This window comes from Hyalella azteca, unplaced genomic scaffold (genome assembly GCF_000764305.2).
Source record: "Hyalella azteca isolate HAZT.00-mixed unplaced genomic scaffold, Hazt_2.0.2 contig16840, whole genome shotgun sequence".
Classification (NCBI taxonomy): domain Eukaryota; kingdom Metazoa; phylum Arthropoda; class Malacostraca; order Amphipoda; family Hyalellidae; genus Hyalella; species Hyalella azteca.
In genome coordinates, this window is record NW_025946648.1 from 19,303 (window position 1) to 34,519 (window position 15,217).

The following is a 15,217-nucleotide window of genomic DNA, read 5'->3' on the forward strand; positions in this document are numbered from 1 at the left end:
AGCAATGTGAATGCCTAATAGACGCAAGGCGATAGCTATGCGTCTTTGTGCTTCTTTAAAATCACCTACCGAGGACAAATTCAGGAGGGCAGTTTAACTGGGGCGGTACATCTTTTAAACAATAACACAACACACACAAGCCTGCACTCAAGTTTGCGTGGGGCGTTATTTGCATCATTGGCCGTGCGTGCGAGGGTAACTCACAACCGAGCAGACCGCACTTGGGTAGCGTTGCACGTGTGCTGGAAATATTTCACGCTTTAACAAGTCCTACTCAGCAACGAGCGTAGCCTGGAACCAACGCTCGGTTGAGCGTGTCCGGGATCATTGGTTTGGTCGTGACGTTCCTCTTGTACTGGCCACGACTTCCATAGCCGCCCGGGCTCGTTGTGGAACGGAGGGCACGGCCGCCGTTCCACAACGCAAATGGGCAACGAGCGGCCATACCCAGAAACCACAGTTGGGTAAAAATTTAACCTGTCTCGCGACAGACAAGCCGGTGGTCAGACAGGCAAGAATTGAGAGACTCCGTTAAAACCAGTTTGACGACCCTATTTGTCGCACAATTACCGATGACGGGGTAAATGTGTTTCTTAACGTGTCTGCCAGAGCGCAAAAGGCAAGGCGTACCGGTGAACCGTGCCACCGAGAGCCCTTTCTTGAAAGAAGCACAGATGGCGACCTGGCCAGTCTGTTGAGCATTTCTTCGGATATGATATACAACCTCGGGCGCTGTATGGTGAAGGTAAATGCCCGCAAAGTGATAACTGCGGCCTTCGAGATGCAAAGGCGTGACAGCACAGTGGAAAGTGCGGAGGACAGCCAAGGCGACTAAAGCAGCGCCTTGTTTAGTCCAGGGTACTTCTGGTAGCAGGCGAACCGGTTCTGCTATGTCTATTGACCGTGGCGATTCCGCTTCGTCAACTGATGGAGAAGATTTTGCCACGAGCTCACACAGGTGGGTTGATGGTGTGAATGATATACTTGCTCAATCACGATGATGAATATGCTTCATATACTTGCCCATCGCTAGCAAGCGTTGACCAAATGATTGGTCTGGCTTGTGTGTGTGGCTGATAAATGTCCTTCTTTCGAACACAGGACGTCACGTACGGGAAGCCGAAACCGCCCAAAACGGCTTGTCGCAGCACATGCTGGACAGGAACAAATTGAGTGCCTTATTCCTTCATGTGATGGACTCACCAGACCACACCAATTGAGGCGGCACTATGAGATAACTCACAGATTTTCCCATGAACATGGCCGTGCCATGAATCAGTTCCATCGTTGTCTGCAGGAGATTGATCGGGGACAAATATTTGCACCTAATCTCACAGTACTTGAGCAGGGAAAACATTTGTATGTTTTCTTTCAGACGTACGTCAATTCAGAGATCGAACTTCCTGTTGCAAGCGTTTCAATGAGGAATGCAATCATGCAAATTTCGCTCCTGTCTGCCCTGACGGATGGCTGTGGTCGAGGTACACTCATGCTTAATCTTGTTTTAAGGTTCTCGCCACATGTGCCTTAGCAGGCACCTGCCGAAGTTCGGGCCGCAGCAGCAGCAGCCCGAAACTTGAACTTTGGTATTAAGATCACTTGACTGCTTAAATCGCAAGTTTATCAAGAATTTCAAAGCAAAGAAAATAGCCAGAAAATTAACCATTTTTTAAAAAGGAAAGCTTTTGGAGTCCAGCTTCGTCATCAGTTCAAAACCTAAAACACAGGTACAAACAATTAGCAAATAAATTCACATTGAAACATAAATCGTCAAATGAAAACAATTAAGAATGCAGTAAATATGGGCAAACAAACCTATCTTTTTACAATTTCGAGGGGATATGAGCTGTTGGCGGCATTTAAACTAGGCTTTTCTTTAAAAATATAAAGGGACTCTAAAATTCGCAGGTCGGAAACACCGGTCGTAGAGGCTAAAATTCGAAAATCAATATCGGATAACGGCACGTTGCACTGCTCGGCATGAATGCGTATACTGCTATAAGAAGGGGATGCGCAAAAAGGTTTCCTGTTCTAAAACTCCTTCCTTTATGCTCCGCCAGCCTAGTATAAAAATTGCGAGATGTCATACCGACATACGCAGATGAGCATAGCGCACAACTATATTGATAAACTAGGGACGATCGCATTGGAACAGGAAGTGTATCCTTATACTTGAAAAAAGAACTGATTTTAAAATTATTCACCAGCAATACATGAAGATTTACATTTGGAAGGTATTTAGAGAACAAATCTTTCAACTCTTTAGCCATTGACTCCGATGCGGGACCAAAGTAAGGAACTGAACAATAAACAACATTCTTATCGTCACGTTCGGGAGCAACCTCAGAATATTGTTTAGACTGAAATTTCTTAATTTGGGTGTAAACCAATTGCGACGGTAACCCATTAAGTGAAAACGTACAGCGTAGAAATTCAAATTCAGAGAGCATAGTATGGAAAGTAGAGCAAATACATAAGCCTCGGTTCATTAACGTATGAATCTCATTTAATTTGAAACGAAATGAACAAAAGCTAAAAAGCTGGTGCTTGTAAGCCGGTAAACGTCGATTTTCGGTAAACAGATATCTGAAAACGGCCATTTGATTTTGTGACATTGCAATCATGAAAAGAAAAACTATTGTTTGATTCAAGCTCGATGGTAAACTTGATGGATTTGTGCTGGAGATTAAGATAATCAAAGAAAAGGCCTACATGAGAGGGATGATTGAAAATTAAAAAAGCAAAAAAAAAAAAAAAGAAAAAAATATTGCGAAGGCAAAATCTCAAAAATTGTCATGAGCTTAACATCACCGTTGGGAGGTTAGGTTTGTATATTCAAAGTTTCGTTCAGATATGTACAGTAGTTTAGAAGAAATGTCTTGCTCACTGCGAATTTCGGCAGGTATCGCCACATAACTCACAAATGAAAGTGAAATTCCAAATTTTTTTTCAAGGTAAACATCACCGTTAGGTCCTAATAAATACGGCCGCGAGACTGGCCGTGAACTCCAGACTTGCAAGCAAGTTCTGGTAAACAACGGTTATGCGAATAAAACTATCGACGACGAAATCTCAAACAATCTAGCACGTCAAAACCAAACGGACATTGAACCAACATCCAACAAAAGTATTATATTAATTTATTACCAAAACCAGATGACTGAAGGTCATGATACTGACGAAAGAGTCCTCAAATCAATTCAGATAAAGTGAAAAGTTCGAGCAATAAAATACGGTGCTTTAATCGAACTTGCCTGAATTATTACGTTATCACAGTACATCAAGGGCCAGAATAGTCATCATGACTCGTAATCTTGTGGCAAGTCATGCTGCTCTCGAGTGTCAGCTGCATTGTAGAGCTGCGCTACCATACAATTATTTAATGTTCGAATTATTACATGTTTTCAAGAGAAACCGAAACGTGTGATAAGAAGACCACTTGTCCGTGAGTTGCAGATAAAAGTCTATAAATAAAACCTTGTTGATAACTCATTATGTTTGAGTTTTTAGCGCATTTTCTCATTTATGGAAAAAGGCGCTATTGTGCTCGTCATGTCAGTCCGTCTGTCAATCTGTTCGTCCGTCCGTCTGTCTGTCTGTGACTTCACGTTTTCGTCGATTTTAAGAAAATGCGCTCTCTGTCACTCAATGCAGTGAGTACTGAGAAATATTTTTTTTTCACTTGATAGAATAGTCTAATTATAATACTATATCAAATTGTTTGGTGAAGTTTCTTATCTTAATGTGAAGAGATGCTTCACGGGTGTTTTAGTAAAAGCTCTTATCTATGTCAAAAACAATCGTGTACATTAACACCGCATTCATCTTCAGACTGATTTTGAAGATAACACTAACACTATTATGTGACCTGGGAGAAAGCAGAACTTGAACGAGCTCAAGATAAGAGAACGCAACGTTCGTTATTAATTCTGGAAGCATTGTCGCCAGCCATGCCGAGTCTATCTACTATATAGGTACCAAACGGTCAAACCATAGTCCACTGGTTAGTCGATCGGCATCGACTAGCGCTGTGCCATGGTGCGGCTCTCAAAACGTAATTTTTCATACATAAGTACTTATATCATTTGTCACTTTAATTCGTTAGATCATCATGAATATTAATGCAAAGAAAACGTAAATTAAATTCGCCATATCTTTCGTGTTTTAGATTTTATAGTTGATTGTACTCATATTATTTAATTTTTGAAGCAATGATGGAGCTGGTGCCTCAAGAGATGTAGAGGATTTACCTTGCGCTTTCTTGGCTTATAAATTATTGGTTTAATTTTTCCGATGTTCTTCTGAGGAATGAGTTTGGAATATTATCAAAGGTTTTAAGTTATTTTATGATTTGAGGTGCTGCAAGTCAAAGCACCTATAATTTATTAGAATATGGTATGGTGATATTGCGACTTGCTATACAATCCCGAAGTTAAAGCATATAATTTGATCATTTCAGTTTTTTTCTTTCTTCCAAAGCACGTACTTTAATGACGAGACCTATTTGTACACACGGAACTCCACAATACATTCGTAATTTTAATAGTAATTTCGTTCGATTCCTCCATTGCAGAGATATTTGACAGATTCTAAAGCTTTTTACACACCACAAAGATGTTGGCTTCAAGCAGATCAGCCCTCGCCTCCGCACGCCAGTGCAGGCAAATGTCGCACGCAAGCAACAAACTCAGCGGTCAAGTGGCCGTCCTCACCGGCTCCACTGACGGGTAAATAATCTTCTCCACAATCAACCTAAAGAATTTATTAGCTATTTATTTGAAGAAAACATTATTATAAGGACGATATCATTTTGAATGATTAATTAATGATTCACGAGAAAGTTCTTCATTGTGTTTTTTTACGACCATAACTTAATTGGGTTAATGCCGAGATCAATGTGCAGAATTATTTTTATATTTATTGTCACCGGAAGGTTTCTTTAGTTCAACCGTCAGTGTCATTTTAAACAGTCAGTATGATTATCATTATACTCCAATGAGACGCAGTTTCAAAATCATTCACATTTCCCATACTCCGGTAGATCATTAACAATTTAGTTTGTTTTTGTCTTAGCCTGCGTCGCCTCTACGTTGTACTATCTGAAGCCTATTATACGTCATTTACTCCTTGCATTAAGAACCTGATTGACATTGACTCAAACATTTTCCTATGTCATACAGTTGTTTACCTAAAACTAGCCGTGATAGCATTATAAACTAATTAGAAATCGAAGCCTTATTTCTCGATGTGCATAAAAGCTTTCTGCTAGCATTTTTATTTTAATTACTAAGCCGATCTGTGGACGGATTTGAGATAAGCTGGAATATCTCATATCTAGTAGCATTGATATACGCTACAAAAACTAGCCAGCCAGCTCTCCGAAGTTCAATTCACGATAAAGGTTGTGAAATTATTATTTATTTGGAAAATTATAATTCGTTAACCACGTACACAAATCGTGTTAACTACATAGGATTGGTCTTGCGATCGCGAAGCGCATGGGCCAGGAGGGCGCGCGCGTGGTGGTAAGCAGCCGGCGGAGCCACAACGTGGAGCGCGCCGTGCAGGAGATGCACGACCTCGGCTTGAAGGACGTGCTTGGCGTGCAGTGCAATGTCGGCAAACCCGAGGACAGGCACAACTTGATCGATCAGGTTAGTGAACTGTTTACTATTGTTTAAATGATTATCATTGGCGTGCAGTGCAATGTCGGCAAACCCGACAATGTTGATCCCACGACTGGTCAGTTACAAGTTGTTCATAATTTAATTGGTAAATATTGGGCAAAACTGTCGGTTGATTAAAAGAAGTATCTGGAAATTCCGCTTGACAGGCGAGACTGTCCAGCGAAAATATAACATGCATCGTGACATGTTTACTGCGCAGCCACATGCGCGTAAATGCTTTATTAGGCTCAATGAGAAAAATGTATGACACAAAAAAAATATTTATATATGAATGTTCTGCATGTTTACATTCACGATTAGCACAATATTATTTTTAATGGTAATTCATATTCTTCTCTTACGAATGTGTTGCTCAAGAAATTACTTTCTGATTTGCAGGCGGTTTGCAAGTGGGGTGGAGTTGACATTCTCGTGACGAATGCAGCCGTGAATCCGGCGACAGGCTGGCTGCTAGATGTAGGCTAAACAATTAATATGGTTTTTATACGCTTTATAATTATCTTCATAATTAGTCATTCATATATTTTTTGCAACTATCTTGAGCTTAACATTTGGTGTATCACTATGCTTATTCATTTATTCCACGTAAATTATTGTAAACCTAAAGCTACAAACTATCTGCGTTCATTGACATCAAGAGCGCGTTACAGCTAAAGGGTGTCATGAATTGAACCTTGAAGTGGCCTGGAGCTGACTTACCCATCTATTTCTCCAGTCTATTGACTGCTAATATGTGAATTCTTCAAAGATTTCAAAAAAATCCGTCTTGTTGCAACAGTCCAGTGTTACGTTTGTAGTTTGCTTTACATCTTGGCTACCCAAATTTTAAAGATGGAAAAGTAAAGGTAAATACGAGTATGAGTAAACAAATATTGTTCAAGAACAAATCTAGATAAACAGCGATTTCAAACCCTTACTAGAAGAATGAGTGGCGAACTCGCAGCTGTTAATATAATTTCCGGAACCTTCTTACTTTGCACGCAAGTTCATCTCACTAATTTTTAAAATTAAATCACATATTTTCTGGGGGTTAAAAACTTCAGATTTTTCTTGCTGCACCATCTTGACTCTTAAATTTTACTCTACATCACAGTTTTTTCTTATGCAAACTTTAAATATGAGCATAGGTTTGGTGACAATTCGTAGAAATACGGAACAGAAAACAGAGAATTTTCACGACTAGTTTCTGGTTTCGAACCAGACCTACCAGCCAGGCAGGTCCAATCATGGTTATGTAAACTACTTGGTCACCCCAAGCTCCAGGATCTTCAATTTGAATTATAAGCTTATAATATTATGAGGCTGGAGACCTCATGGTTTTCAGGTCACCACGCTTAACACGAATCAAACTCAAATACTTCAATGCAGTGCAACCCAATTATAGCGGCCTAATTCTTTGTGCTTTCTTAGGAACGGAGAAAATTCTGATCACAGGACTTGCCCTTATTATTTCTCAAGTAGATATAATAATGATCAATTTGCGTTCAACATCTAAGGAACTAAGTTTTTACACAATAATGAATATCTTTGTGTATATTTTAAATTTTAGTTCATGTCGATAGCACGAGTAAATCTGAAATACTGAGAAAATTCGATTAGAAATATTTCGAACTAACGGTGCAAATTGTGTGCAGTGTTCGGAGTCAGTGTGGGACAAGCTCTTCGACATTAATGTGAAGAGCACGTGGGCGCTCACGAAACTCGTCGCACCGCACATGCAGAAGAAGAAGAAAGGGTCCATCATTTACGTATCCAGTGTAGCAGGTTTCGGTGGAATCGTACCCAACGCTGTACGTACCTTCAATTACTGACCGTCAAAAGAAACAATTATTTTTTCATACCTGAACTCGCTGCTGATAAAAGTGTCATTCATAGATAATCTAAGGTTGAACGTGTGCGATCATATTAGTTCTAGATGCGAGAGAGACATATACTTCTCAGCAATTCAAACAAATAACGCATCTTACAAAAGAGGTGTAGTTAAAATTACTATTTATGATCCATTTTTATGATCGTAATTTATCTTTGATAACATTTTTCTCAATAGGCAATGAGCGGCTACATCGTCAGCAAGACTTGCTTGCTGAGCATGAGTAAAATGGTCGCTCAGCAACTCGCTTCTGACAACGTGCGGGTGAACTGCCTCCTGCCTGGCCTTTTCAAGACCCGTTTCGGCGAAGTGGTGAGTGTATTTCACGGGAATTCTCGAAAATAGTTAAAAAGTTTGCTGGGTTGTGATTGAGGGAAGTATGCCTAAAAGTTATGCTAACGGGGTAAAGGTTTATGGTTTATATAATATAAATATTATAGTATATAAACGCAATAGGTTTATGTGCACAATCCCAAAAATACTCCCGATTGAAACCGTGCCAGACACATCGAACCTACACATTATTTTGATGTATGTTTCTTTTCAGTTGCACGCGGACAATGAAATTTCTAAGTTTATGCTTCCAACCATCCCGATGCGCAGGTGAGTTCAAAGCAGCTAACATTTTTGGATTAAAAATTAAAAGATGTAATAGCTTTAACATTTTTTACCGAAGTCATGAAATAAACATCGTTTTTCACATTGATTTCTGGCTCCTCTAGATATTTATTCTGCTAAATTATGGCAGGTTTGGTGAACCTGACGAGATCGCAGGCATGGCCGCCTTCTTGGCCTCGGATGACGCGTCCTACATCACAGGGGAAAACTTCGCGGTCGCCGGTGGCATGCAGACCAGACTCTAGACCAGACTAGACCAGACTCTGAATCAGACTGAAGACCAAACTGTAGACTAGATTCTTTAAAATTGTATGGTCATGACCCACAAGGGGGGCAATGAGTATTACTGGGGGATATGCGGGATCTAGCTGAATGCTTCCTCCACGGCGATTAATATTTTAAATGTGCCTGAGCCGCCTAATATTAGGACGTTTGTAGGAGGCATACAAATGTGGGGGCCATAACAGGTAATTGGTGCTTCTGAGAGGAGTTCATGCACTGAGCCAGGGTCTGAGAAGCATTGCTTTTGACACTCGTTAATGCTGGTTATGCGTCTCCACGTCATTGTTGGCCTAACACTATAATGACAAAGAAGCTACCAAGAAGAATAATGTGCAGTATCACATACCGTTGTCAGTTTTATAACCATAATTATTTTTCACTCCAAAATATTTTTCAGGAATTATTCTCGAGTTAGATAGTTTGTTGAAAATTGGAGTTTGAAGCAATGTAAATCAATTATAACAATCATTCAGACCTCAAAAAAGCGGAATGTCGGCAACCAGTTCGTCGTAGTACACCGGAAACCAATGAGAGTGCATGATATTTCTACATTGTTTCAAAATAGCACTTTAACTCATGGAGGTTTAAGATGTTGTCAATATTCTATGACGTGATACATAAATATAAGATTCATCGATAAAATATGCTTGCATTCAGTATATTAAATGGATCAATTATCTTGATATTACGTAATATATTGATATATTAAGCTCAGCTAGGGAAAGATAATTGTTTTGTGAATCTACTACACTGTACTTGACTATAACGTAAGTTAGGTAATGAGTGACGTTATTCGTTTGAATAGAAATACTTAATAAGCTTCCTCTGTGCGAGGAGAAAGACGTTTTCTTCTATACCAGGGGCCATACTTTCAAAATTCGCTAAGTGAACGTAAGTACTTACGCTCTATTTTCCTGTCTATGATTGGTGGATTTTGCTTGAAAAGCCGTCAATGATTGGTGGATGGACTTACGATCTCTTAACTTTTTTGAAAGTATAGACCCTGATATGAGCGAGCAATGAGTGGTGAGAAGGACAAGAAATCAACCTGACCGTTTAATTACTGAGGTATTGTAAAATTCTACATCTTAAACTAGCATCTATTAAAGAAATTTTTGAACTTAGTGACCCCATTCTACGTCAACCGCAACCAAACCATTTCGTTGTGAATTTTGTTCTAAATCATTGAGAACCATTTTTTAGATTACCTGTTTTAAGGCTTCATATTTTGCCTTCAATTTTTGGGATCAAAGAGACTCCTGGCAATAAGGTTTTCTAGTTTTCGATTTATCAAGAGAGATTTTTTTTGCATCTGCCACACATGCGTGCACCGAGAATTGTTACATTCTGACGCTCAGTGACTCTGCCTGTTCAATGTGTTCATTCCAATCATCAAACAACCCTAAACAATTCCACTTATCGACTGAATTCAAGTGTTCTCATATTGTGGTGTTCGAATATCAGAAGTGCTCGTTTGTTAATGTATCATTCAATTGACGCTGAACTAGTCAAAGATATTCTATGTTGTCACGTCCTTTGATTTAAATACTGACATGGTCTCAGTCGACCATACTTCGTAGCCGAGAGAGCCAAGATAAGTGTCAATTTATTTGGGCATTCAAAGTAAGAGCTGCGTTCTGTCGAAATGAAGAGAAGTTGTATCGAACTTTTATGATATCATTTAGCTCATTACATTTCTTCGTGATTTTTGACAAGACAATTCGCTAGCTTCATTATTAATTGTTAAGGTGACTAATGACGCAGCAATCTGCCTTGTATTATGTTACAAGCATTCGATTGTTAAGCTAAATTACGATTTATTTTCTTGTTACGTTTACTTGTTGTCTGTCGAACGTATGCTTCTTGCGTGTCTAGTCGTATTGACTGCAGGGACCAAAGTTCCTTGCTAACTAATAGTTAAATTAGAAAATGTTCTTCTATTTCGTTGAAAATCATCAACGATAAATATGCCTGAAAATCCCTACACTAGAGTGCTGATGATGACAGTTAAGGGCATAATTGCTCATTGCACTTACTTATTAGACTCAACTTCGAATTTCCCAAGCTTTTTATTTAACTATGCTAAAATTAACAGAGTATATTTGGCCTCAAAAAGGAAATTTCGTCGGCTCAGTTGCCGCTATTTAAAACCTGACCAGGTGTAAGATATTATGGAAGTTTTAATTAGTAATAACATAAAACTCTTAGATAGTAAAAGATTTTCAATACCTTGCCAGCCTTAGAAGACATCGTGCGAATCGTTAGATTTTATTATAAGCTTCAATTCGTGATAACTTATATTTGCTATAAAAAACTCTATGATCATAAATTGTATAATTTTCCTCCGTACTGTATTCCTCCGTACGATTGACTAGCAGAGGAGCCAAAAAATAAAAATCAAAAATCTTTAATCTAAGTCAAAGTCATAATTTTACATGTCCAATACGCGGGTCCAGCCTTTATAGCTTTTACCTCTGCTTAATTTTGCCTCTGTCTTTATTTCCGTCTGGATTTAATATTTAGACTTTCACTCCTTATGGTAAATTAATTCCTCAAAAAATTTACGATGTTGTGATTGGGTTGAGTTGAATTTACGTAGTTTGATTCTTGGTACTTACGAATAGTAAAGTATTAGTAAATTTATCTGGGCACAGAATAGTAGATGTTATACCCAATGTTTCTTATCAGAGAAACCGTATCAACGAAGATATACGTATCAGTCTTTAGCCTCTCTCACAGAACTCAAATTACAGCTGGCAATTCACAAGCCTACACATAATTAGTCTGGATATTGAAACTTGAACTGGCGAAATAAAGTTCGGTTTTATCTGAAAAAAAAAACTTTGTAGCTGATTTTTGTCCCTAAAAGTTAAATTACACAATAATAATGGCAGAAAACACTAGAAATTTCTAAGACAAAATTTATTACGTCCCTCATATGTTCGTAAAAAGCAGCTGAAAATTTTCGCAATATAGAAAACTGAAACGGATCGCAGGTTGTACGAAAAAGGCTCGATATATGCTACCCACTAAATTAAACTTTTGAGCACTTGGCTTACCACGCAAAGTTTAGAGCAAAACTTGTAATATCCGGTCGTCTATTTTTAAGATTGAGCAAATCTTGGGCTGATTTCAAGAATATTTCATAATGGAAAAGTAGACTTCAAGAACTATCACTTGACCTTTGAGCTGGGGTATATAGACACATAAAATTATAAGTGCCAGCTGCTTGCATTTTCTCTAAAGAATGATGAAAGATTTTTTTTAATCAACCGAATCACAAGAGGCGAAAGCTCCACTATAAAGTTGCACAAGAAGTCCCTAATAAACGCTATAAAAGCAATCAATTGGTGGAAACGGATATAAGAAACAAGAAATATTTTTGTTCGAATTTATTGAGTGTGCTTCACAGCTAATATCCGTTCTGGTCATATGGCAATCTGCCTTTAATTGCATCTAGAATCACCGACACTGAGCAAACTAGCCGTAAGAATCCATTCATCATCAGTTATAGTTTCTGCCAATTACATTTCATTAATGCCTCGAAGTTCATTTGGTTATGTGGGCTGCTTAGATGTCGTTTACCACTATTAAAAATGGTTTTCAGTTGGTCCAATCAAAGAATACTTCTTGTTAATTAGAGATCAACAATCATTCGTGCTTTCAATTTCCAGTTATTTCCATTTTTAACACGTCTGACAAATAATTTTGCTCACTGATCTCGGTCGAGCTTGTATTGTTATAATTTAATTTCAATTAACCAAGTACAAATATATTATAAAATGACAACTACGTAAAGTCTGTCCAGTAATGGGGTTGTAAAATACAAAAACAATTTCATAAAGAATTTTTTTAGCAAAACTTTGTGAAAAATGTTGATTTATGAAATCCTCATCTTCCAAAAGCTGCGATACAATACTTGTCCTGCAGACCATCAAATGTCATCAGCAGATTTCCTCATGAAAACGACCATGTAACTCAGTCCACAATACTTCCAAACGACTTAGAGGTAACTTGGAAAGTCTGATTTCTCAAGTATTTTTTTGTTTAATTTGACAGTTGTAGTTAGAGATTGCTGATTTGATTGCTGAATTATCGAGTTTAATATGTCGAGTTATAAAAATCGATAGAGCTATCGTCAATTTTGCCGGGCTAACCGAGGTATAACAGAGGTTAATGAGAAATGTGTTACTTGCATTGTTAAAGATCGACAAAATAATGAAATTCTGAGAGCTCGTTATATTAGGCTGTGGTTTGATATGAAGCCATCAAGTTATATCGCTTATTGTCCTATTAAATAACAGTGATAATTTTGACAGTGAGCAGCTATTAAGTAATGAGCAGATGTATATGAGAACGATTAGGACTGGCCTTAGATAGGAGCCTGGAGCAGAAGTGAGTGGAGAAAAACCACAAAACATTTCGCCTATGGGGAAAATAAACATTAAAATCCAACCATACCAAGTGAAAGTTCGCTAAAAACTCGATTGATTCTATTGCTTAAAGTTTGCATTCAGGTTATTTCGAGCAGTTTTCAATATGTGCACGACACGCTGCCTAACAAATGCTTTTCTGATATCCCGTTTAATTTGTACGATGCAAAACAATCATGAGGAAAGTGTATCGTGCAATGCAAACGCTTATGAGAACACTATTGATGCAGCTGGGCCTTAGGGCCCGCTATGCATTTTATATTTAAATAACTAAATGTCCCATGATGATTGTAATTTCTATTTTGTTAAGTCTGCATTTTATATTTAAACAACAAAATGTCCCATGATGATTGCATTTTGCAGTTATTCTGCACTGAACCGCGTTACAAGCAAAAATGTGGGAACCTAATCTTTATCTTGTTGAACATCTGCATGCGTGTTGAGTGGCTGTGTCTGCTTGGGGGAGGATGTTTCACGCTGATATGGAGGTCACATTACCTTCCTCGTACTGTATCGTTCACTCTATCACCGAGTTAAATATGTCAGCTCTTCATAATATTATGCACACAAAAGCAATAAATTATTTTACAATACCATGTCAATTTTACATAGTTTTCATTACTACTGCCGACACAATATCATAATTATGTAATGACAGTCTGTATATCTATAATTCACAATGACAGCTCAACGTTTAAGTCAATAAAAAAACAAGTACAGGTTAATTAGACCAGACTCTAGACTTAATTAAGCTCATGCGACAAGAAATGAACAAAAAACTTGTAATTCAGATTTGAAGCACAAAAGAAACGAGTCAATCCAGTGTATAATACATTCAAAGTTAATCTACGTTATACGTACTTAATTTAATATATTCTACGTGACTCTCTTTTAAATCAATAGATCTTCAACAGCAGGTCCCTATGAAAGGGTACATGGATCTCAACAAACTCACAGCGTATATCTCAAAGCGTCGATTATCGGTTATTATCATCACTACCATATATTATTTAATTCCAGATCGAGTTTAGCTTAAATAATTAGTTCGAAATATCCTTGTGAGTCCGTTTGTACGGGAAAACTTGTTCAACTTTAACTTCGATTGCACTAGCGACGTTATCGCTATATACCTACTCATTTGGTGATTATGAAATACTCCGAAAATAGAATTCACTAATTATATCAGCCCACCAAATAATAAGAAGTTCAACTAATGCTTCTCATTAACTAAATATTAATATCAAGTATTATTTGATGGCACGCAGCAATTGCGCCATGGTACCTCTCTAACAAAATTTAGATGCGGGCCTGACACTGATATCGGGTTCGCCTATAGACTATAGGAGCGCGTAAATCAGCCGCTTCAAATCCACTTCGGCTTTGGGTTTGAAAGGCAGCTTTGGGTAGCTTTTCAGCTCGGGCAACCCTTCTCATGCTCTCTGGTGACTAGTAAATCGGAAAGGGGATTCTGACCAGTGCCTATACTTTCAAAACTCGCTAAGTTAACGTAAGTAATTACGCTCTATTTTCTTGTCCATGATTGGTGGATTCTGCTTGAAAGGCTGTCAATGATGAAAGGCTGATGAACTTACGACCTCTTAACTTTTTTCGAAAGTAGGGCCCAGAAACCGACTTCGATCGTGTCGCAGTGCAGTGCCAGAATAACTTTGCCTCGAGTGTAGCGACTATTCGGCCGAAGCCTATAGGTGGTCCCTGAATTTTGTTAGGGCTATTGTGGTAAGCTACGTAAATGCATCTACAAGTGCATGGTACTCGATTACAGCGTGTTTGGGACACACTGCGCAAAACATACCACAATCAGGGTAATCACTTCATTGAAACTCCGTCAGATGAGCAAGGCGATCGAACCACACTATCAACAATTGAGGATGCGTTTCAGAAGTTTCATCAGAATTGCGAACGACTTAATTGTAAATAATATTGTTTGATTGAACGCTAAATATTCTGTCAACAAAATACCAGTGTATTTTGTACCAAGTTTTTGATCTTTTACAACACTTTTCTTTAACTTTACTTCTTGTTGTTTGTTTGTTTTCTTTAACTTTACTTCTTGTTGTTTATTTGTTTCTTTGTTGGTTTGTCTGTCTGCTACGAATCTTATAATCGATATTTAACACACTTCTACCTGTCCAATCGATCTAAAATTTTGCACACTTGGGTAAAGTTGGAGACAATGCATGAATCAATTGACAGAATATATAATTTCAAAAAATAAAAAACAATTTAAATTGAAAAAAAATTGAAAAAATAATTTTGTCTTCTACAAATCTTATAATCGATATTCAACACACTTCTACCTGTCCAAT

At 38.0% G+C, this 15,217-nt stretch overlaps 1 protein-coding gene across 2 annotated transcripts; it reads left to right on the forward strand.

Annotated features, from left to right (window-relative positions):
• Window positions 1–3,994: 3,994 nt before the first annotated feature.
• LOC108668230 (dehydrogenase/reductase SDR family member 4-like) lies at window positions 3,995–9,316 on the forward strand. Of its 2 annotated transcripts, none has more exons than XM_018155400.2 (8): window positions 3,995–4,054; window positions 4,574–4,727; window positions 5,474–5,654; window positions 6,066–6,143; window positions 7,322–7,477; window positions 7,735–7,869; window positions 8,105–8,160; window positions 8,306–9,316. In XM_018155400.2, exons 2-8 carry the CDS (start codon window positions 4,615–4,617, stop codon window positions 8,418–8,420), a joined length of 834 nt encoding a protein of 277 aa, XP_018010889.1. In that variant the 5' UTR covers window positions 3,995–4,054; window positions 4,574–4,614; the 3' UTR covers window positions 8,421–9,316. The 2 variants fall into 2 exon arrangements, with proteins under 2 accessions (XP_018010889.1, XP_018010890.1); XM_018155401.2 differs by having other exon boundaries at window positions 4,020–4,038.
• Window positions 9,317–15,217: the final 5,901 nt, after the last annotated feature.